Consider the following 25,245-nt stretch of genomic DNA (forward strand, 5'->3'; position numbering starts at 1 on the left):
TAGATTTTTTGATGGTGGCCATTCTGACGTCTGTGAGGTGTTATCTCAATGTAGTTTTGATTTGCATTTCTGTAATGATTAGTGATGTTGAGCATCCTTTCATGTGTTTGTTGGCAATCTGTATATCTTCTTTGGAGAAATGTCTATTTAGGTCTTCTGCCCATTTCTGGATTGGGTGGTTTGTTTTTTTGATATTGAGCTGCATGAGCTGCTTGTAAATTTTGGAGATTAAGCCTGTGTCAGTTGCTGCATTTGCAAATATTTTCTCCCATTCTGCGGGCTGTCTTTTCATCTTGTTTATGGTTTCCTTTCCTGTGCAAAAGCTTTTAAGTTGCATTAGTTCCCGTTTGTTTACTTCTGTTTTTATTTGCATTTCTCTAGGAGGTGGGTCAAAAAGGACCTTGCTGTGATTTATGTCATAGAGTGTTCTGCCTATGTTTCCTCTAAGAGTTTTAAAGTGTCTGGCCTTACATTTAGGTCTTTAATCCATTTTGAGTTTATTTTTGTGTATGGTGTTAGGAAGTGTTCTAATTTCATTCTTTTACATGTAGCTGTTCAGTTTTCCCAGCACCACTTATTGAATAGGTTGTCTTTTCTCCATTGTATATTCTTGCCTCCTTTATCAAAGGGAAGGTTACCATATGTGCATGGGTTTACCTCTGGGCTTTCTATCCTGTTCCATTGATCTATCTTTCTGTTTTTGTGCAGTACCATACTGTCTTGATTACTGTAGCTTTGTAGTGTAGTCTGAAGTCAGGGAGTCTGATTCCTCCAGCTCCATTTTTTCCCCTCAAGACTGCTTTGGCTATTTGGGGTCTTTTTTGTCTCCATACAAATTTTAAGATTTTTTGTTCTAGTTCTGTAAAAAATGCCACTGGTTATTTGATAGGGATTGCATTGAATCTGTAGATTGCTTTGGATAGTATAGTCATCTTCACAATATTCTTCCAATCCAAGAACATGGTATATCTCTCCATCTCTGTGTCATCTTTGATTTCTTTCATCAGTGTCTTATAGTTTTCTGAGTATAGGTCTTTTCCCTCCTTAGGTAGGTTTATTCCTAGGTATTTTATTCTTTTTGTTGCAATGTTGAATGTGATTGTTTCCTTAATTTCTCTTTCTGATCTTTTGTTGTTAGTGTATATGAATGCAAGAGATTTCTGTACATTAATTTGTATCCTGCAACTTTACCAAATCCATTGATTAGCTCTAACAGTTTTCTGGTGGCATTTTTTAGGATTCTCTATGTATAGTATCATGTCATCTGCAGACAGTGACAGTTTTACTTCTTTTTTCCAATTAGTATTCCTTCTATTTCTTTTTCTTCTCTGATTGCCGTAGCTAGGACTTCCAAAACTATGTTGAATAATCGTGGCGATAGTGGACATCCTTGTCTTATTCCTGATCTTACAGGAAATGCTTTCAGTTTTTTGCCATTGAGAATAATGTTTGCTGTGGGATTGTTGTATACAGCCTTTAGTATGTTGAGGTAGGTTCCCTCTATGCCCATTTAGTGGGGAGTTTTTATCATAAATGTGTGTTGAGTTTTGTCAAATGCTTTTTCTACATCTATTGAGATGATCATATGGTTTTTCTTCTTCAATTTGTTAATATGGTGTATCACATTGATTGATTTGCATATATTGAAGAATCCTTGCATCCCTGGGATAAATCCCACTTGATCATGGTGTATGATCCTTTTAATGTGTTGTTGGATTCTGTTTGCTAGTATTTTGTTGAAGATTTTGGCATCTATATTCATCGGTTATATTGGTCTGTAATTTTCTTTTTTTCTAGTATCTTTGGTTTTGGTATCAGGGTGATGGTGGTCTCACAGAATGAATTTAGGAGTGTTCCTTCCTCTGCAATTTTTTGGAAGAGTTTGAGAAGGATGGGTGTTAGCTTTTCTCTAAATGTTTGATAGAATTCACCTGTGAAGCAATCTGGTCCTGGACTTATGTTTGTTGGAAGATTTTTAATCACACTTTCAATTTCATTACTTGTGATTGGTCTTGATTGTTCTGTTCATATTTTCTGTTTCTTACTGTTTCAATCTGGGTAGGTTATACCTTTCTAAGAATTTGTCCATTTCTTCCAGGTTGTCCATTTTATTGGCATAGAGTTGCTTGTAGTAGTCTCTTAGGATGCTTTGTATTTCTGCAGTGTCTGCTGTAACTTCTCCTTTTTCATTTCCAATTTTATTGATTTGAGTCCTCTCCCTCTTTTTCTTGATGAGTCTGGCTAAAGATTTATCAATTTTGTTTATCTTCTCAAAGAACCCGCTTTTACTTTTATTGATCTTTGCTATCATTTCCTTCATTTCTTTTTCATTTATTTCTGATCTGATATTTATGATTTTTTCCTTCTGCTAACTTTGGGGGTTTTTGTTCTTCTTTCTCTATTGCTTTAGGTGTAAGGTTAGGTTCTTTATTTGAGATGTTTCTTGTTTCTTGAGATAGGATTGTATTGCTATAAACTTCCCTCTTAGAACTGCTTTTGCTGCATCCCGTAGGTTTTGGGTCATCATGTTTTCATTGTCATTTGTTTCTAGGTGTGTTTTGATTTCTCCTTTGATTTCTTCAGTGGTCTCTTGGTTATTTAGTAGTGTATTGTTTAGCCTCCATGTGTTTGTATTTTTCACAGTTTTTTCCTGTAATTGCTATCTAGTCTCAGAGCGTTGTGGTCAGAAAAGATACTTGATTTGATTTCAATTTTCTTAAATTTACCAAGGCTTGATTTGTGACCCAGGGTATGATCTATCCTGGAGAATATTCCATGAGCACTTGAGAAAAAAGTGTATTCTGTTGTTTTTGGATGGAATGTCCTTTAAATATCAATTAAGTCCATCTTGTTTAAGGTGTCATTTAAAGCTTGTATGTCCTTATTTATTTTCATTTTGGATGATCTGTCTCTTGGTGAAAGTGCGGTGTTTAAAGTCCCCTACTATTACTGTGTTACTGTTGATTTCCCCTTTTATGGCTGCTATCATTTGCCTTATGTATTGAGGTGTCCTATGTTGGGTGCATAAGTATTTACAATTGTTATATCTTCTTCTTGGATTGATTCCTTGATCATTATTTAGTGTCCTTGTTTGTCTCTTGTAAGTCTTTATTTTACAGTCTATTTTGTCTGATATGAGAATTGCTACTCCAGCTTTCTTTTGATTTCCCTTTGCATGGAATATGTTTTTCTATCCCCTCACTTTCAGTCTGTATGTGTCCCTAGGTCTGAAATGGGTCTCTTGTAGACAGCATATGTATGGGTCTTGTTTTTGGATCCATTCAGCCAGTCTATGTCTTTTGGTTGGAGCATTTAATCCATTTACATTTAAGGGAATTACTGATATGTATGTTCCTGTTACCATTTTCTTAATTGTTTTGGGTTTGTTATTGTAGGTCTTTTCCTTCTCTTATGTTTCCTGCCAAGAGAAGTTCCTTTAGTATTTGTTGTAAAGCTGGTTTGGTGGTGCTGTATTCTCTTAGCTTTTGCTTGTCTGTAAAGGTTTTATTTGTCTGTCAAATCTGAATGAGATCCTTGCTGGGTAGAGTAATCTTCATTGTGGGTTTTTCCCTTTCATCACTTTAAATATGTTCTCTCACTCCCTTCTGGCTTGCAGAGTTTCTGCTGAAAGATCAGCTGTTGACCTTATGGGGATTCCCTTTTATGTTATTTGTTGCTTTTCCCTTGCTGCTCTTAATGTTTTGTCTTTGTATTCATTTTTGATAGTTTGATGAATATCTGTCTAGGTGTGTTTCTCTTTGGATTTATCCTGTATGGGACTCTCTGCATTTCCTGGACTTGATTAACTGTTTCCTGTCCCATATTAGGGAAGTTTTCAACTATAATCTCTTCAAAAATTTTCTGTCCCTTTCTTTTTCTCTTCTTCTTCTGGGACCCCTATAATTCAAATGTTGGTGTGTTTAATGTTGTCCCAGAGGTCTCTGAGACTGTCCTCAGTTCTTTTCATTCTTTTTTCTTTATTCTGCTCTGCAGTAGTTATTTCCACTGTTTTATCTTCCAGGTCACTTATCCGTTCTTCTGCCTCAGTTATTCTGCTATTTATCCCTTCTAGAGAATTTTTAATTTTCTTTATTGTGTTGTTCATCATTGTTTGTTTGCTCTTTAGTTCTTCTAGGTCCTTGTTAAATGTTTCTTGCATTTTCTGTATTCTATTTCCAAGATTTTGGATCATCTTTACTATCATTATTCTGAATTCTTTTTCAGGTAGACTGCCTATTTCCTCTTCATTTGTTAGGTCTGGTGGGTTTTTATCTTGCTCCTTCATCTGCTGTGTGTCTCTCTGTCTTCTCATTTTGCTTATCTTACTGTGTTTGGGGTCTCCTTTTCGCAGGCTGCAGGTTTGTAGTTCTCGTTGTTTTTGTTGTCTGTCCCCCAGTGGCTAAGGCAGTTCAGTGGGTTGTGTAGGCTTCCTTGTGTAGGGGATGCCTGTGTTCTGGTGGATTAGCCTGAACCTTGTCTTTCTTGTGGGCAGAACCGTGTCCAGTGGTGTGTTTTGGGGTGTCTGTGAACTTATTATTCCTTTAGGCAGCGTCTCTGCTAATGGGTGGGGTTGTGTTCCTGTCTTTCTAGTTGTTTGGCATAGAGTGTCCAGCACTGGAACTTGCTGGTCATTGAGTGGAGCTGGGCCTTAGCATTGAGACGGATATCTCGGGGAGAGTTCTCGCCGACTGATACTACGTGGGGCCAGCAGTTCTCTGGTGGTCGAAAGTCCTGAACTCAGCTCTCCCACCTCAGAGGCTCAGGCCTGACACCCGGCCAGAGCACCAAGACCTTGTCAGCCACACGGCAGAGTCAGCTCTGGCGGAGCTCTGCAGTTCCTGAAAATGTTTTTAAAACCACCAAACTATAACTGAAAAGCCAGGTCTCTTGATATCACACTTTGCTTATCCTTAAAATATCTGTCTGAGACGTCATCTAGATATAAAATACCTCCTTAGTAGCATCAACGGATAAGTACATAATGTACACATTGATCCAATATTATCTTTGTAACATGATGTGTAATTCAAACAGAAAAATCTTTTAATAAAATTGGTGGCTGCCAGCTTCCCAACCTACATGTCTGTTATTGCCCCTGAGCTGAGCTGTCAGCTGAGGTGTTTACTCTGTTTTTATCCAGCCCTCAATAAGGAATTACATTTCAGCCGCCTCATCCCTTATCACCACAGGGTGCCAGCTGCTTAAAACTCTTCCAACACCCATCCACTCACCCACAGGAAGCAACTCAGGAAATTTTCAAAGGTAGAATGAGAAGAATCAGGGCTGTGTGTAAACGTGTTAGTTTTCCTCTCTCCCCAAAGTTTTCACAGCAAATCCCACTGCTTGCCAATTCTCTCAAGAGAAGTGGAAGATCACCCACCCCTTTTTAGCCCCTGGACTTGCACATAAAGGATGTCATTTCTAGAAGGGGATTCAGTTTAGCATAATTGCATTAAAGCAAAAGCAAGCGGGCGGGCAGGATGCTAAAAAGTTTACTGTAATGGCTCAGAGTGCTTCTCATTCAGTTAGGTCTGTGTGACCTGAAGAAAACCACTAAATCTCTCTGAGCCTCAGGTTACTCATCTGGAGAATGGACGGAAAAGTCTCTCTGTAGCACTGCTGTAAGAATTCCATGAGATCAAGTTTACTTAGTGCTGAGCGCGGAGCCTGGCACACAGTAACCATCCATACTCGTTAACTCCCATTGTCATCGTCATCATCATTTTCCAGAGCTCCTTTGCTCGTCTCTGACACAGATACGCCAGTGACTCTAGCTCTGGCTTCCATCTCAAATTAAACCCACATTTCCAACACCTGGCTGGGTCTCTTCCAGATGTTACTCTCACACCTCAAATATACAAAACTGAACCGCTTGTTTCTTCAAAGCTGATTATTTTGAGAAGTGCCAGAAATTTGAGGGTAATTCCTCTCTTGTGGCCAGATCTTATTTAGATTTTCTGAACCCCAGTGAGTAAATTTCAGGACACCAAATGATAGAAATGAGTCAGGGGGTGTCACATGTCCTTATAGTTTCAGCTAAAGGGAATAGCCAAACTAAATTATCCTTAGCCACTGGATTCCTCCATCACACTCCATCCTCAGAAGGCAGAAGGCTCCAAGTGTTGGAGCAGCTACTGCCCACTCATGTAGGGGACAGATGGGAGTGCAGAGCAGGGCTGAGGCAGCCTTCCACTGACTCTCGACCATCCATCCACTCACCAATTGGAAGGGCAGTTGTCCTGAGTGGAAAGGCCAGGGATTATGCTTGCTAATTAATTTTAACTGTAATCTTCCTAAAGCTTAATACCATTTTCCTTGTGAATTCTTTTTCTGTTTCTTTTTGGGGTTTTTTTGTTTTTTCGTTTGATGTATAACTTTATTCCACGTTATTGCTATTGATAGCATTATCAAATGTTTCCCCATTACTTAACATGTTTTACCATCTTTCTGGCTTCCGAAACTATTCCACTGGTATATTTTATATATTTTTAAATTTTTACAGGTTATGCTGTGGTAAAACAAGAACAAAACAAACCCAGTTGTTTCCAAGATTAAAGTTTTATTTCTTGCTTTTGTTACATGTTGGCAAGAGTCAGCTGTGGCTCTTCTTTGTGTGTCTTCCTGAGGAAAGATCAGCCTCTATCTTTTTTTTTTTAATTTTGAATTTAATTTTATTTTTTTTACACAGCAGGTTCTTATTAGTCATCTATTTTATACATATTAGTGTATACATGTCAATCCCAATCTCCCAATTCATCCCACCACCCCCCGCCACCTCCACTTTCCCGCCTTGGTGTCCATACATTTGTTCTCTACACCTGTGTCTCTATTTCTGCTTTGCAAACTGGTTCATCTGTACCGTTTTTCTAGGTTCCACATATATGTGTTAATATACGATATTTGTTTTTCTCTTTCTGACTTACTTCACTCTGTATGACAGATTCTAGGTCCATCCACGTCTCTACCAGTGATGCAGTTTAGTTCCTTTTTATGGCTGAGTGATATTCCATTGTATATATGTACCACATCTTCTTTATCCATTCGTCTGTCGATGGGCATTTAGGTTGCTTTCATGTCCTGGCTATTGTAAATAGTGCTGCAATGAACACTGGGGTGCATGTGTCTTTTTGCATTATGGTTTTCTCTGGGCATATGCCCAGTAGTGGGATTGCTGTGTCATTCCTTGTGAATTCTTAAGCAAAGGGCCATTATTCTTCCCTAAAGAGAAAGGGAGCATCAGAACGAGCCATCAGCATCACTGAAAAGGATGTCCTGGAAACATGCAAACAATGCAAAGAAAGGGGAGAGGGGTCAGTGTGGACTGCTGGCATACGTTGCCTAAGAGCAAGAGTTATACACCTGTTATCATTTTGTCTTCTCTGTAGGAAGGGGAAAGAAATTGTTCCATGGCAGAGCAATAGATATTTTTCTGAAAATCTCATGTAACACTGTTTATCTCACTTTGCTCTGCTTTTCCGTCAAAGACCTTACCACTGTCTCGGAGACCTAGAATATCAACCTTTGTTTTGTCTTTGGTTCTCAGCTGTCCATCTCACCCAGGTGCTAGTGAGGAGCTGAAGAATCTGTTCTGAATTCTTTCTCCAGCGTGCGTCTTCCCCCTCCTCCCCGATGCCGCCGTTGTATCTCAGGGGCAGCTGGTCCTTGACAGGATGCTGTAGTCACATGTTTTCTGATCTCCCCAACTGCCACTGTAGTCCCTCTTCGTCGCTGGTGCCGGGGGTTAGTTACTCAAAATACACATTTGGTCGTGTCCCTTCACCACAGCGTCTGGCTCCTTCCACCTCTTTGTCCTTTTCCCTGCCCTGTGTCCCCACTCTGCACCCTCTGACCCTGTAAGAGCAGAACTGGCTGCCCGAGTACACCTAGACCCTTCCAGAACTCCCTTGCCCTCAAGCCTCGCCTTGTGCTCTATTACTTATTTGCGTGTGTGTTTGTGTGTGTGGGTGAAATGTGTTTACAGACAAGTGCATAAAATGTATATTTACAGTGAAAAATTATAATGCAAACAATGGAAGAACTGCTACTAGGTCAGCCAATGAAATACCGCCAGGAGCCCGGAGGGCCCCCCCCCCCCCCACAGGTTCCTCTCTCATCACAGGTTCCTTTCTCCCCACTGGAGGCAATTTATTCATCTCACTTCCGGAATAATCCTTTTCTTGCTTTCTGAAAAAAATAGTTTTACTTCCTATTTTTGTATTCCCAAACAATGTAATTTTTCCAGTTTTAACACTTGTACTTGGAATCATTTGGGGAGCTAACGTGTATGTATGTGTATGCCCATGTACGTGTATTTGTGTAAATATGTTTGAATGTACATCCTGCTTCTTTCGCTCAGTGCTGTCGTTGCAAGATTCACATGTGGTATCCATTTTTCGTGCTCTCTTCCGCTGTCTTCCATTTCTGTACGTTATTTCATTATATACATTTACCACAAGTTGCCAGTTGTACTGTTAGTGTTCATTTGGATTATTTCCGTCTGGGAGCCCGTGAGAGCAAAGATGCTGTGAACACATGTGTGTGGCCATCCTGTTACAGTTGTTCACAGACATCTGTAGCGGATGTACCTAGAGACGGCTTTGCTGGGCTGCGAGGTATAAGCATCTTTTCCTTCGGTAGGTTAAGCCGAAGTGTTCTACGTGAATACATTTATTTATACCTCCTCCCGGTGTGATATGAGAGTTCCTATTTCTCCACGTATTCTCCAGCACTTGCCTTTTACCTTTTCTCTGTTCGTGCCAATTTGGTGCATGTGTAACGGTATATCTTTGTACTTTTAACTTACTTTTTTTTTTTTTGCGATGCGCGGGCCTTTCACCGCTGCGGCCTCTCCCGCCGCGGAGCACAGGCTCCGGACGCGCAGGCCCAGCGGCCATGGCTCACGGGCCCAGCCGCTCCACAGCACGCGGGATCCTCCCGGACCGGGGCACGAACCCGCATCCCCTGCCTCGGCAGGCGGACTCTCAACCACTGCGCCACCAGGGAAGCCCTTAACTTACATTTTTAAGTAACTTCGTTTTGGGGGTAAAACGATTCCTGGAGTGCAAATGTCTGTGCTTGTTTACTTCCCCTGTTTTGTCTTCCAGTTCCTGTATAGTTCAGAGGTCAAAGATTCCTATTCCTGAAGGAATTCCCAGTCAGTTAAACAACCCAGATTGCTTGTTTTTCGGCCGAGTGGGGCAAACACTCACACTATATTTCTTGGGCTTTCTTTGTTTATATGCTCTCTTCCAAAATACTTAAGGAATAAGGACTGTGTATATAACGATATTATCCCTGTAGCATAAAGGATGTATATGGACAATTTCTTTAAGTTTATTTTTCAGTCTGTGAAATGGAGCTAACACTATCTACCCCATACAGTCTAGGGGTCTTCAATTAAATGAGGTGATAAGGTCAATATCTTAATTGATATTATGTTATGCAAATCAATCAAGGTTTGAATAATTCAACTTCTAAAATGACTGATGGTTAATGTCACAAATATCCTCTGTGCAACAAAGTGATCAGATCTGTTCACATTTCCCAGTTCTGTGAAATTTCTCTGTGATGCTTATAAAACCACAGAATTCACTCTAGTCCCCTGTTGCTTGAAAGTCAAAGAGATTTGGTATTTCTGAACACACATCTGGGGAGCAAAATATGTTCAAAGGTTGTTTTTGCTAAGACCTTTAGGGTACCTGCATTTTAGGCTCTGTCATGATTAGAAATTACTTGTTGCATCTTGAGTGCAAATGTGTAATTTTTGAAATTGCTGAGTTTTTCAATTTTAGTAGGAATAATTTGGAATAATTTGACAATATTATTAAATGCTTGAAATAATAATATATTTGTACCAGTCTTTAAAAACACACACTTGTCAGACATAACAAAGCGTCACTTCCCTGAATCAACACAAGTCTGAGTCCCAAGTACAATCGGTTCCAGGCTGAAAAGATCAATTTTCTAGCTAGTGGAAAGGAGCGATAGAGTTTCAGGGGAGGGGAGGTCAAGTTAATCCTGCTTATTAGCAAGTTCAGAGACAAAGGAAGTAACCTCATTAATGGGGGAGGAGGTACAGGTACTAACGGCTTTATGATGCTTTGATATTGGGTTTCTAAAATCAAATTGTCAAAACAAACCTTAGACAGAAAGACCTAAATAGACAGTTCTCCAAAGAAGACATACAGATGGCCAATAGTCACACGAAAAGATGCTCAACATCACTAATTATTAGAGAAATGCAAATCAAAATTACAATGAAGTATCACGTCACACCGGTCAGAATGGCCATCATCAAAATATCTACAAGTAACAATTGCTGGAGAGGGTGTGAAGAGAAGGGAACCCTCCTACACTGTTGGTGGGAATGTAAATTGATACAGCCACTATGGAGAACAGTATGGAGGTTCCTTAAAAAACTAAAAATAGAACTACTATATGACCCAGCAATCCCACTACTGGGCATATACCCTGAGAAAACCATAATTCAAAAAGAGTCATGTACCACAATGTTCATGGCAGCTCTATTTACAATAGCCAGGACATGGAAGCAACCTAAGTGTCCATCGACAGATGAATGGATAAAGAGGATGTGGTACATATATACAATGGAATATTACTCAGCCATGAAAAGAAACAAAATTGAGTTATTTGTAGTGAGGTGGATGGACCTAGAGTGAAGTAAGTCAGAAAAAGAAAAACAAATACCGTGTGCTAACACATATGTATGGAATTAAACAACAACAACAGAAAAAAGTGGTTCTGAAGAGCCTAGGGGCACGACAGCAATAAAGACGCAGATGTAGAGAATGGACTTGACACGGGAAGGGGGAAGGGTAAGCTGGGATGAAGTGAAAGAGTGGCATGGACATATGTACACTACCAAATGTAAAATAGATAGCTAGTGGGAAGCTGCTGCATAGCACAGGGAGATCAGCTCGGTGCTTTGTGACCACTATAGGGGTGGGATAGGGAGGATGGGAGGGAGACGCAAGAGGGAGGAGATATGGGGATGTATGTATATGTATAGCTGATTTGTTATACAGCAGAAACTAACACACCATTGTTAAGCAATTATACTCCAATTAAGATGTTAAAAAATAAATAATTAAAAATCAAAAAAAAAAGAAAATGAACCTACAGACAGGTCCTGCATAACCTGTTCTCCTTGCTTGGGATCCTGAACTCCTTGAGACATGAATGCTGTTTTATTTGAATTTAGCTCCCCAGTGCCTTGTGCTTGGCCCGGACTTACTGGGCATCCGCAGGTTACTTTAGTGCAAGAGTAATGACATTTTGGCAGTGTGCCTGTGCATGTATGGGCACAGAGATTCCTTCTAAGCCTTCCATGAATGCATTCCAGAATGCATGTCCTATGCCTGTGGTGGATGGTCAGAGCTTATAAGTATTTCCAGAAATTTTCTAGAATGACAATATTTGTCTCCAAGTGCACAGCAGCCCTACATGGTGCCCAGGTGTGGAGATGTAGCTCTTAAATACAGTCAGTGGGAAAAACCCTTTTGCCAGCTACGCCTCCAACCTGGCCACCACAGTGACCAGACATGATGAGATGAGTGATCCAGAAACACCATAAGTTTTAATGGATGAAGATACAGGGAAGGAGATTCAATGTCCAGGTCCAGTTCTTGGTGAATTCAGGCTTTGTATCACTTTACGGGATGAAAATGTGCACACTTGGATGGCATGCTTTATGGCATGCCCAGCCACTCCCATGATGCTTTCTCCTTAGATGGCTTTCAAAATAGAACAGACTACTGTGTAATTAAGGCTATTTGGGGCATCTCTGTTTTTCTTCGAAGGCCGAGTCTGAAGTTTTTGGTGCACAGAGTGAAGTTGTTAGGATGGTACTGTAATGGGCAACTCAGGTATAAATACGCAGGTATTTAACTGGAGTGTCACAGGACTCTGATTCAGAGGGGCGATCGTAAAAAGGTGTGCTTTCCTGCCTTTGGGACCCAACCATGATTTTTGAGAAATACCTTTTTACTGACTTTATTCTGACCTGTTTGCCTTTGCTGAGTTGAGGGTTTTCAGCAAGCTGGGAAGATGTAATTCCGAAAAAGACCAGCTGTTACAGAAGGGAAACCACAGGGATGCAGCCCTTTTAACTATTGTGAATTGGAGTTTTTCTTCTCTTTCTTCCCTTCAGAAGACATCCTTCTCTTTCCACCTTCTTCTTTCTTCCATAAAACAAATGATAAAGCAAGCGTGGTAAAAGCTAACCTTTGGGGAATCTGAATGAAAGTTATAGAAGAACTCTTTGTAATGTTTTTGAAACTTTTTTGTCCATCTGAAATTACTTTTTTAATTTAAATATATGCCCCCGTATAAGTTTTTAGGTTCACATCTTCACCAGACCACAACAAATAAGTAGAATTTAGAAAAGCCAATGGGAAAGTGAAGCATATTCCGTCTGAAACAGCGGAAGCAAAGGCGTAGCCTGGGGAATGAGACCTTGAACTTCTTGAGATGAACAGGGGCTAGACCTGATCTGAGAGGTGGCATATGCTATGTAGCAGCAAATATATGTTTGCGTAGATGAGTGGGGACAGAATATAACAGGTGAAAATCCTACAGTGGAGTTGTGATTTTATGTAGAGGAAAGTTTTTTGTGTAGAACTGTTGTACCTTTGGTCTGTGGAAAAGGATACTGTCTTAGTCTGTTCAGGCTGCTATAACAAAATACCAAAGACCGAGTAGTTTATAAATAACAGAAATCTATTTCTCTCAGTTCTGGAAGCTGGGAAGTCCAAGATCAAGGCCCCAGCATGGTCACGTTCTGGTCAGGGTCCTCTTCTTGGTTCATAGCCATAGCCGGTGCCTTCTTGATGTGTCCTCCCTGAAGGAAGGGGGGCTGGCAACCTTCAGAGCCTCCTTTATGAGGACTCTAATCCCGCTCATGAGGGCTCTACCCTCATGACCTGCTCACCTTCAAAAGGCCCCACCCTTTAATACCATCACATTGGGCATTAGGATTTCAACATATGAATTTGGGGAGGACACAATCATTCAACTGTAGCAGATGTATTAAACACATTTATAGTATAGAAAGATTTATACCTAATGAGCACTTAGAGGATTAATGTAGAGCAGCACTTTAGAAGCATTGGTCCCTTTAATCATTTGTAAGTTCCGGCCAGCATGTCTATTCACAAAGCAGACCCCCTAAGGAACGTAGTTTCTTTAAAACATGTATTAATATTAAACATACATTAATTCAACAACATTGTAAATCAACTATACTTCGATTTAAAAAAAATTTACATATATTAATTCAGACCCATTTTCCACAGTAAACCGAAACAATACAGATGTACTCTATGAAGCTCTTCAATTTTATAAAGATATTTAAGGACTTTAGGGATGAAATCAGAAACGTATTTAGATCCCTGCAATTTGGAGCCCTAAGGAAACCACACAGAGCAGGAAATCCTCTAAATCAGAGACTAAGTCTGGCACAAGCTTTTGATTGTTGTGCGAGACCAAGCTGAGCCCTAAGACCCGCTGTTATATTTAATTGAACACTCTAATGACATCCTCTGAGTACACTGCTTTAATAACACACTTATTTAAAGTGACACAACCCATGTTTTCATTCTGTAAGTCTCAGTAGTGACACTGACATTTTCTCTTTCCCTCTCTGCCTCATCCTCTCCCATCCCTGCCATGCAAATAGTCACTGTCTCTTTAAATCACATTTAATAAAGTTTCCTTTTTTCTTTTCCTGTTTTCTTCCCCTGTTGTCTCATGTTGGTAGCAGGTTAATCCTGAATTTATAATAAATGCAAATGGATTAAAGAAAATCATGGGTTCAAGATTATTTTAACTTCACCAGCATAATTGTTAATATCTCCGTCGTCCCCTGGGCTATGTAGGATTACATCAATTAGATTGGTCTCTGTAACTGAACGCATTAACCGTAAATGTGACTGCCATGTCTTTCCCAGCACCCTTAAAGTATTTAATTTGCTTGCCTGTAATAGATTGTCAGAGCAGTAAACGTAAGGCAAGTAATGTAAATGGTGTAATGATGATAATTATCTGAATGGATCGATTGGAGTGTTATTGCAACATGATACTGTGGGTAGAAGCGAGATACAGACATCCCATATACATTCCCATTTTCAACTTTATTTCCTTACGTATTATTTCCCAAGATTTTTCAAGTGAAAGCAATGTAAGCTGGCATTGCTGTTCTCTCCTTTATCTCTCCCCATCATCCTCTGTGCTGTTGCCTTATTAAAACCAGCAGACCCCAGGGAAGCTAAATTTCTCCAAAGAAAGCAGTGACTTTATAAAACTGAAATTCTAGCAGTCTCTCCATTATTCATGGTATCCAGATATTTGAACCGGAAGTCGCTTTGTAGATTGGCTTCTATGTTCCCTTCACTTATTAACTACTAAAGAACTGTAATCCCAGAAAGGTTCCATGACTTGTTGAAGGTTACACAGACTGCTATTGCCAGGTAAACTGCCGGGGGTAGAACCGGCCCTCCCACCTGGGCTGGGCGGGGAGCTGAGGGGTTACACCGGCTGCAGGTCTGAAGGGGGTTCAGTGTGACAGGCCGGAACAAGCCCTGGAGGAACCAATAGCAAGTCAGGAAAAGTTTTCGTTTAGTTTGGGTGGGGAATGAAATGATGGAACTGTCTGAGGATAACCAATACTTACAAATCTGAACAGATGATCAGCATGAGGGTGGAAGGATTGGGCTCTGTGGCAGATGTCTGTCCATGATGAAAATGGAAAGAATAGTGTAGGATCCCACCTGAGGGACAGGAGTGTTGGGAGAGGGTGGCTAAAACAGGGATTCGAGCCCAGAGGAAAAATGTCGAAGCCAAGTATTAGAATGGAAAGTTGAAGAAGAAACAGGGATTTAAACCCTTGGATTTGAAAGATGACCGGGTCGGGATGATCTGACAGTGGCATCCAAACAGACTGTTTACTTCAGCTTTTGTTCCCCATCCTGGTTCAGTGACACCACATCAGTTTCACTGGTAAGTAACAAACGGGCCTAAATCTGAAACTTTTCATACATCTGCCAAAAAAAAAACAACAAAAAAAATTCAAATCATCAAAGCACAAATAAAACCACACGGAACCCACACCTTCTGTGTTACCAGAAAACAGAACACTAGAACTTCAGTTGCTGTCCGCAGAAAACTAAACTCCAAATCCTGTACCCACAGCATTATCCACAGCGAGGCTGTGTGTGCCAGGGCAGGGTGGTAGCAGAGGGTACAAGGAAAGCACTCCCAGGATGAGAAGGTCTGACACCACGAGCTCAAATCTCAGGACTGGCTGTAGGGCAGGGCTTGAAAGTGTACGGGACCTAAGGTGACCATCTCAGCGAGGCCATGATTCTGGGGAAAACGAGGCTGAGAGGAAAGGTACCGTCTGAAGATGTGACTGTGAAGGGAAAAAGAAGAGGGAAAATTTCAAGATGCTGTGGAAATAAAAGAGAAGTATAAGACCAGCCTCCCCAGTCATCATCCAGCAAAGAGGCTAAAACAGGGGTGTATAGGGCAAGGGTGGAAGAATAGTACGTGAAAGTGATAAACTGATAAAGCAGAAAGAATGCAAGTAGAGAACTGGTAGGAAAGAAGGCGGGGGAACAGTTGATTTTTGCATATATAGCAGGAGGGGGGCAGGGCACAGGATTGTAATGATGGTAAGAACAAAGGGAGTGATGGGCCCTAGGAGAGAATCTGTGAGAGGTGGAAGGGGTGATGTTGGAGGGTTAGGAGAGGAAGTGACACCTCGCTCCTTTTAGTATAGTTTTGACTTTTGGAGTCATGTTCATGTTTTCCATATTCAAAATATAAAATGAAACCAATGAGAAGAGGAGAAACTAAATTTGAATACTATCAGAAACAAATGACCTGAACTGAAACAGTTTAAACATTTTTTTGAAACAGTTTAAACATTTTTTTGAAACAGTTTAAACATTTTTAATTGAAGTATAGTTAATGTACAGCCTTATATGTTACAGGTATACAATATAGTGATTCATAGTTTTTAAAGGTTATACTCCATGTATAGTTACTATAAAATGTTGGCTGTATTCCCTGTGTGGTACAGTGTGTCCTTGTAGCTTATTTTATACGTAGTAATTTGTACCTCTTACTCCCCTTCCCCTATATTGTCCCTCCCCCTTCCCTCTCCCCAGTGGTAACCACTAGAGTTCTCTGTATCTGTGAATCTGCTTCTTAAAACATATTTAAATCTAAATAAAATTAAATTGAGAAAGAAGCAGATATTAACTTCCTCAAAATTTCTCTGAATCTCATAAAGAATATTCATAAATGCAACCCTTCCAGCTTCAGCTTCAAATAAATAGTGTAGCCACACTGAGGTGTGAGGGGTGAGAAAGAGCCAGTCTGGTATCTTTTGAACACAGTATTTTTACTATATACCTGCATTCTAAAGAAAAAGCAAATGTGAATTCTTCTTAGTACTATTTTTTTGTGGTGTGACCATTTCGTACGCACTTTAGGATTGAAGAAATGAGAAAATATAATGATGTCAGAAGCCCATGCTCTCACTCTAGAAGAAGGAAGATACAAATATGAAAAGGGAGGGCAAGGAGGAAGTCTGTGGGGGGTTGTGTGTGTGTGTCCACACGTGCGCACGCATGTGCAAGGACAGAGGGAGGGGAAGAGAGGAAGAGAAGGGAGAAACGCTTCCTTCCACTGAAAGAGACTAGGAGCGGTGATCCCTCAGTAGTAATTTGCACACATTAATATCCAGGTCTTAGTTTCCAAATATCATTGCCCAACTAAAAAGAAGCAGGATTCCTTGGAGAAATGGCTGCTTTCAGGGATGGGGCACCAGACAAGCAAAATGGGCATGGAACATTTCCCTGGGCCAAAAAAGAAAGAACATGTTTTAAAAATGAAGGAAGTATGTCAAAGGGCACAGCTTAGAGATTCACCTTCCCAAAGCTGAGAAAACTGAGCATCAGAATAAATACTGAGAGTGCAGACATGGTCCTATGAATAATAAAAGAATCCATGTATTCATACTGATAAATAAATAGGAGAAACACTTCCTTATGACATCATGCAAACTCGTAAATGTAGGCAGAAGAATGGTAGAAATCATCATTTTCAACCGAAGTCATTGTTGATCCAGGCAAGATTCATGGATGGCTGCTAAAATAAGTAGATAAAAGTTTGATGCAGAATAGGAGATTTTCATAGTCTCAAAGTGTGTGCCCCCAATTTACTTATTAATTCTGAAAGGAAAGATAGTAAATTTACAGTGGAGAGATTTGGAAGACTCCACCTTAACCAAGTGATCAAAGTTAACATGTCCAATTATGGGACAAATGGACATGACACGATTCTGATATGATGCACTGAGAAGGACCCAGTATCATTTCTGTGCTATTACTGCCAGGCGTGCAGGTGGAAACTTGAAGGAAACCCAAATTAAGGGACATTCCGCAAAATAATTGCCCTCTACTCTTCCAAAAAAAAAAAAAAAAGGGAGGGAGGGAGGGACAAACAGCATAGACGACAAGTCTTCCAGATTACACGATCTTGGATGAAGGACAATAGATGATTTGTCCTTCTTCCAAGATCAGGTCCCAATCCTGGAGAACATTCTAGGTTGGAAAAAACTTTTGCCATAACGACATTATTGGGACAATGGATGAATTTGGAATAAGGACTATAGGTCAGATTGTGGTGCTGTATTAATAAACACTGTATTTGCTGACTTTGAAAACTATACTATGGTTGTCTTCGTTATTGGGAAATACACACAGAAGTAGTTAGGGATAAAGAACTCACTCTCCAGTTGCAGGAAAAAAATTGAAAGAGAAAGAAAGTGATACAGGAAATGTGGCAGAATGTTAACAGTTGGTGAATCTAAGGAAAGGGTACGCGGCAGTTCATTGTACCATTTTTGCAAATCGTCTGTAAGTTTGAAATTATTTCCAAAAAAAAAGTTGAAATAAACTGTAACGGGAAAATGTGAATCTGTGTACCTCCTAAAAATCGTACCATAGTTTTGAAAAAAAAAATGATCTAAAGGTCTGTATGCCCACTTCTAAATGTCAAGGAGGGCTGTCATGAGGGGTGGGTAGAGCCAGGTTTCCTTGGGAGATTGGGATGGTGATCACTGTGGCAGCCATGGGATGGGTTAACTTATACAGTCCAGGATTCAGGTTGGGGCCAGCAGTGGCCAAAGTGAACCCAGGTCACCAGACACAGAGGGCAGTTTTCATGCCAGCATTCCATGCTTCTTCTAAAACCTAATGTGCTTATACTGTATACTTTTGTTCCCTTATTATTCTGCTGGTAACCTAGTAACCATATTCAACCTAGGATCCTACGGTAACTTATTTAACATTAAGGTACCTACAAGGCTCTTAGGAGCAGGAAAGCAGTACTTTTAAAAAGGCAGGGGGAGGGGCGAGGGACTCTTAAGTATGTTCAATTCTTAAATTTCTCATTATAGTCTCATGTTCAAAAGTCACTGATTAACCAAGAACACAACATGTTTAGTTTGCTTTTGGAATTACGCTTTCACGAATTTACCTGAGGTTCTCTTCTGTGACCTAAACAAATACCAGGTTGTGAAACTGTGACAGGTCTTAATGAAGTGGATTAAGGCATTTCTTCCATTTACATTTTCATAGAATGAAGTAAACTTTATAATCTTTTTTACAGAACACTCTCGCATCAGGCCATGATTTGATTTTCTTCCTGTTCAAAATATCAAGTTTTGCATTTCTTTAAATGCAAATGCCTTTTTGTGAACAATAAGACAGGAGTCATCCCTGAGAGATTTATAATAGTACTTAGAGCAAACTCGTCAAAGATTGTTCTACAAGAGTGTTTCGGATCCTGAGGAGATATATTTAGTAACTGTATTGAAGATGTTGTCACGTAACACAGCATTTCATTGATTTATCCGTATAATTTTTGTATCTCTACTGCAGGCAGAGAATTCAGCGTTGGCTTTGGAAAATGAAAATCAAAGGGAACAGTATGAGAGGTGTCTTGATGAGGTAAGGGGAGCGGGGTGCTTCTGGACAAGAGGCTGGACTGTTTAGGATTCCCTATGTCAGATCTTAATATGTGTCTGTTACCAGTCTCCAGAGAACATTAGCATTTTCGCCTTCAAAGGAAGGCTGTAAACATGGTGAATGTGGAGAAGGAAGGTCAGTCAGTCCCCTCCCCCTCCCTCCCTATATCCTCATATGGGCATCTGCAAATTCCTCTTGGTTATTGTTTAATATGCTTGGGGCATAGGTTGGGAGATGCTTCGCTGTATGATAAATTCGTCCTGTCCAGTAAGTGTGATCCCAGCCCGTGAATGAGAAAAGCCACCTCAGGGCTCGCTGCCTCGCCTCCAATTGGATGCCATTTCTGAAAAAGCAAATCCTTGATAGAGTGGGTGGGGATGATGTTCGCAGTTGGCAGCCAGAGGGGAAAAGTCAGTGGATTGATAACAAGGCAAGAAGAGAAAGGGAAGTAAGGAGGAAAATTCGAGCAGAATGGAAGGAGACAGGGCCACATGCCTGAGTAAACTGGAGAAATGTGATTCGACGACGATGAAGAGATGACAGCAGAGATGGTGGGTGGCTCGGAGTTCCTGAGAGGGGAGGGAAGGCTGAAGTGTATGCAGGGCCCTTGTTTTCCCCTCAGCCATCCCCTCACATGGCGCCAGGGATCGTACCACCCATCATTCCTATGTCATCCAGCCCGGACTGGCCGTTGGCCTCCCTGACAAGCTCTTATCTGGGACTTGGTTGGTGATTGGAGTTACTCATTTGATGGGATGACTTCTCTAGTCATCTGCCTGATACCCTAAGACTTGCACATATTCTTCTAAGAGATTCTGTTTAAGAGCTGTTATGATATAGCTGACGGAGATTTTAAGAAAATAAGAAAAATTACATTCAGTCGAGTTCTACTACCTTACCAGCGGAAACTAGCAATGTATCTTCAGTCTTTGCCTCTTCACTACAATTGGGAAAACCTTTTCCGACAAATGCTCTTGAACTTCCTTCCCCCTTCCCTCCCCCAATCCCCCCATTGATTGTCCCAGAAGGTGATGGGTTGAATGACAAAGAACACAGGTTCAAATCCCAGTTATGGCATCATCACCTCCGCCATGTACTCCTCTTCTCCCTTGAAACTAGAAATGGTGTTTCCTTCAGAGTTCCACCTGTGCTGGATATTTTCCTACACCAGTGCTTCTTGAAATGGGATCCCTGGGCTGGCAGCATCAGCCTCATCTGGGAACTTGTTAGAAATGCAATTTCTTAAGCCCCGTTCCCAGCTGTAGAGAATCAGAGACTCTGGGAGTGGAGGTGGGCCTGGCTATGATCGATCTGTGTATCAGCAGTCTCTCCGGGTGATGCTGTTGAGCCCTACAAACTAAGAGCCATTATCCTCGTAACACGGACCACTTTGCTTCACAGTTACTTGTCGAAGAACCCTCAAAATGTCCCCAGAAAACTGTTTAGCTCTTTAAGATTTTAATTGTTTCGTATCTCCAGCCATATATATTAGTTACTCAAGCAAAATGGTGTTTGCACTCCTCTGCCCTGTCAAGCCTTAAAAGGACTCTGAATAATCTTTACACCGTCCAGAGTTAAAAGAATCACTCAAGTACGTTGACATAAAGGGAGGAGTGGCGACTCAGTGTCTAGTGAGGCCAGTTCAGCCCCCTCCCCCCTGTTCCCCAGGTACTTGGTCCAATCAAAGTTTAGGGCAAGAAAGACCAAACAGATCCAAGGATATTTAAAGGAACAAATATTGCCCTTGGGTCATATGTATTGATCAGCAAAGTTCCACTTTAACCTCCTGCACAGAAATTTCCAATGAGACTTAATCTGCGTTAGAAGTCAAATTTGCGTGAATCACACCACAGAAACTTCTTAGTTGTCACAATTTTCGCACAAGTCATCCCCCCCATCACTCAAAAAGCTCCCAGCATTCCTTTCTGGAAATTCACAGCCTGCCTTCTGTACGTTCTCTATGCCTGCATTCCGAAGGTGTCATTAGCATGTGTCTGGTGAAACCGAAGTTTTCACCCACAAAATCATTGAGTATAAAGTTTCCACTGAAGACAGAATTTTCAGAGGGGGAATCCCACTGTACTTTTTTGGTGGTGTTCTTTTATTTGACATGAGAACGGTTTTATTTAAATCATTGATCACTGGTGCAGTACTCAATATTAGGACTTTGAAACGATTTAGACAAAGTCTGTTTCCTTTTAACAGATTAAAAAACCGAACCCTAGTTGGCAGAAGCTAATGCTTGCGTCACACAGCTAATGGGAGGTAGAATCCTAAACTCTGCTTCCAACTGCCACCTGTACCTGACAACGCCAGGCAAGGTGTTTATTTTTGTGTCGCACAAGTGTAAGGACCATATAATCTGGATTAACTTTATAACAATAATTTAAAAGGTAGAAAAGCGTCCCATATTACAGAAGTTTTTAAATTGACTATTTTACCATTTATATTAATACAATAAATGAAGAAAACTGACAGCAGAACAGGCCAGTGGTCAGCCAACACACAACACAACGTGTTAACAAACATGGCCAAAGGATCAGTGTGTGTCATGCATTACCTTCCGTGTAACATCTTTTTTGGAGGGGGGGAGGGAACATAAAGGTGGATTGATTCAAACTAGCCCTATTAAATACATCTATTAAGTTTATACTTTCTTCTGAAATTAATATTTAAGTGGAACATGTATGAATTATTCACGTAACACCAGCTTTCTACTGAAGTTTAAGAATCCAGCAGATGATGTTCACATTTAGGCAAATCCTAGGAGCAGTTGCACTGAACAATATTCACTCAATCGTTATGAACTGCAAAATAATACTGGGTAAGTATTTCAAAGTATGAACTACAGATATGATATAAAAAAATATATAGTAGAACAACTTTCTAACTTTAAAGTACAAATGGTTAAGTCACCAGTACCTACTTACACACAAATTAAACAAAATCAGAATCAACACTCAACTTTTAGGAGAAGCAGTTTCAGTCCTGGTTTTACCACTTAATAGGAGAAAGATCTTACGTGGGTCCTTTCATTCAAGGATGATTTGAAAACCAATTCACAAAGTGAATAGCTTGGATGCCAGCTAAGAAGACTCTTCAAGGACCTTTCATACTAACTTGAAGTTGGGGGACATACAATTTGAGAAATTAAATGGTACCGCCCCTCATGCACACCCAGGTTACCCACAGTGAGTCCGGATCACACTGCAGTTCCTAATGACCTAAGTTAAGAGTCTCCTTTCTCCACATCTCTTATCCTGCGGTACTCGACATGGGCTCCAGAACACAGAACCAGCCTGTGTTCTCTGTGGCACCACCTGGCTGATACGGATACCTAAGTGTGCACAGGATTGAGTTCAAAAGCTCTTCAACTCATCAAGGAAAAGAAAGAATAAAAATGACACCCTTAGTTTACACAGGCTGAACCTACGTTGATCACCTAGTACATCTTGAATTGGCTCCTGTTAGTGGTAAATAGAATACTTTTGTATTTGATGTAGAAACCAACAAACTTAGGTTAAACCAAGCCTTCACTCTGTCAGTGCAAACTATGTGTATTTGTGTGTAATGTGCCAGTTTTATATACAAATCATAAGTAACCTTTAAAATCTGAAGCAGTGAGTCTGATGTCTTCCTACTGCCTTGTGGCAGTAACTGTTTAATCCTGCTGGATGAAACTCGCTTGACTCCCGACACTTTGAGGCCAAGGAAGGTGCTGTTGAGAGCCAGGGGGAAGTCATGTACAGCCAGCCTGCTTGGAAAAGCCAAACGTGGACAAGATCTTTCGTAAGAATCCGAGTAGCTCTTGTCAACGCTTTCAACCTAGGTGACCCCACTAGCATTAACAGGATTGATTTTGAGGTAGCTACACAGTTTTAAAGATGCCATTAATGAAGATTATGGGCAATTTATGGTATAGCCGGTTAATGCCATTCAGGTAGCTGATTTTTTTCTCTTTTGGTGAGAAGGAAAACAAGAAAACTCAACAAAATAAGAGCACATCTTCAGTTCACTTAGAAGTCAACATCCAAGGTAAAGGAATTCTCTGTCAGACTGGACGTCATTCCCATCCTCTGATACTTGCCTAGTCTCTTCTCAAAGAAGTTAGTCTTCCCTTCAGTGAAATAGCCTCCATAAAGTCAAATGGATTTTCTACTCTGAAAACCTTGCTAAAACCCAGCTCCAGCATAAGTCTGTCTGCCACGAATTCGACGTACTGCTTCATCAAAGCGCAATTCATCCCGATGAGCTCCACTGTCAGGGCCTCCGTGAGGAACTCGTGTTCTGTCCTAGCTGCATTGACGATTATTTCTTTGACTCTCTGCTCCGAACGTTTGTGTAGCAGGTGTTTGAACATCAGGCAGGCAAAGTCACAGTGTAAACCCTCGTCTCTGCTAATAAGTTCATTGGAAAATGTGAGGCCGGCCATGAGTCCTCGTTTGTTGAGCCACAATACAGATGCAAAAGAACCAGAAAAGAAGATTCCTTCCGCTGCGGCAAAGGCTACGACACGTTCTCCGTACGTAGCCTCTTTGTCTTCGATCCGGCGCAAGGCCCAATCTGCCGCCTTCTTTACAGAAGGCACTGTCTCACTGGCATTGAAGAGGAATTCCTTTCTTTGGAATCTTTAATGTAAGTGTCAATGAGGAGACTGTCCATTTCAGAATGTATGTTTTCCACGGCAATTTGGAAGCCATAGAAATAACGGGCTTCCGTAATCTGAACCAAGTTTTCATTTACTATGCTATCACTTGCTGCAGAGAAAGCCAGAACACACGAAGTGAAACATCTCTCTTCAGGCTTCAGGGCTTCCCAGGGCTGAATGTCCTTGGAAAGGTCCAGCTCCTCAGCTGTCCAGAAGGAAGCCTCCGCTTTCTTATACATCTGCCAAACATCACGGTATTCGATAGGAAAGATGACAAAGCGGCAGGGGGTTTCTTTCAGAAGAGTGGTTCATCCTCCACCCTGGGGGCAGATGGCTTAGGGTTCGGCTTGGCGGGCTCCTGGCAGGTCCTCCTTGTGGTCCCACGGAGCGACGGGGGAGTGTCCTTCCGGTCCGCCAGGCTGAGCCCCTTCATAGGCGAGAGCTGGAGGAGATGCTGCTGCTGCAGGCCAGCGACAGTGGCGGGCGGGATGCCAGGTGGGGCTGCGCGCGGGTCGCGGGACGCCAGGTGGGGCTGCGTGCAGGTCCTGGGCCCTCCGTCTTTAAGTGCAGAAGTTTAACTGTTGCCAAAGAGGGGATCTTCAATAAAGAACCACCTGTGAGCAGCACAAATGTTCTGTATTCATGAATCCCGGCCCCTGATTACACATGCCTGTTGTTTTGTAACTAATTGCATGAGGGTAGGCAATCCATTTCCATGCATTGTAAGAGAACACTCTCAAAGGGGTAGTTGAATGTAGTAATAATGCCAACTGGAAATTCTTTTCAAGGCTTTTCATACTCATTAGACAAACCAACAAGGTAAGGCCTCATGTAAGTTATTTCCTTGCTAATGGGTTTCATAAAACATACACAGGTGGATAAAATGTAAATTTGAAGTGTTCTTCAATCCCTTTTGTACTGATTGTTATTTTCTGGGAAATGAACATATCGAGGATTTGGGGAAAGCACTTGGGAGTCGGAGACTCCCTCTGTGTGTTCTAATAAAAGGGTGTGTTTATTCAGAAGGAACAGACACACATCCATAGATACACACACACAAATGCATGCACACACATTGTCACTTCACCACCACTTCTACTGCCACCCAACCCCTCATCTCCTTGCCTTGCAATACAAAAGCAAAACCAAGGACCAATCTTGGGTTTTTTTTTTGGAGGTGGGGGGCACTGGAGGTCTTCATGTTTGTATCTAGCATCTTTGTCCAGCCGTTTGACGGCTTGCTGGCAAGCAGTGAAGCGCTCTTTATTCTCAGTATCACTTTGGCCAGTTCCTTTAAGACCAGCTTATTCTCAAGTAGAGAAGATGATGACACATACCATCTCCTCAAACCGCTGCCTTGCTTTTAGATGGATTCAGCTGTATCCTCCAAACCTTTATGGGATATCAGCCATGCCCAGGCCCTGGGATCTCGAGGTACCCCCAGCCTAGCAGGAGAAGTGAGGGGCGTGGTTAATCCCAGAGGAAGGAGGTGAGGGAAACTCACAGAGGAACGAGGCTACGCTGGGTCTTGGAGAATATACA

General features: G+C 41.2%; 1 protein-coding gene and 1 pseudogene across 7 annotated transcripts in view; one reads left to right on the forward strand and one right to left on the reverse strand.

Moving 5' to 3' along the window:
- The window catches only part of NCKAP5 (NCK associated protein 5), a 1,056,356-nt gene that overhangs the window by 843,635 nt on the left and 187,476 nt on the right, over positions 1-25,245 (forward strand). For all 7 annotated transcript variants that reach the window (XM_067742126.1, XM_067742129.1, XM_067742130.1 and 4 more), the window contains one exon: positions 18,969-19,037. In XM_067742126.1, the coding sequence (XP_067598227.1) occupies positions 18,969-19,037 (69 nt within the window). The remainder of the gene's footprint in view (positions 1-18,968; positions 19,038-25,245) is intronic.
- On the reverse strand, positions 22,871-23,999 carry LOC137225905 (ribonucleoside-diphosphate reductase subunit M2 pseudogene; annotated as a pseudogene).

This window comes from Pseudorca crassidens, chromosome 6 (assembly GCF_039906515.1).
Source record: "Pseudorca crassidens isolate mPseCra1 chromosome 6, mPseCra1.hap1, whole genome shotgun sequence".
Classification (NCBI taxonomy): domain Eukaryota; kingdom Metazoa; phylum Chordata; class Mammalia; order Artiodactyla; family Delphinidae; genus Pseudorca; species Pseudorca crassidens.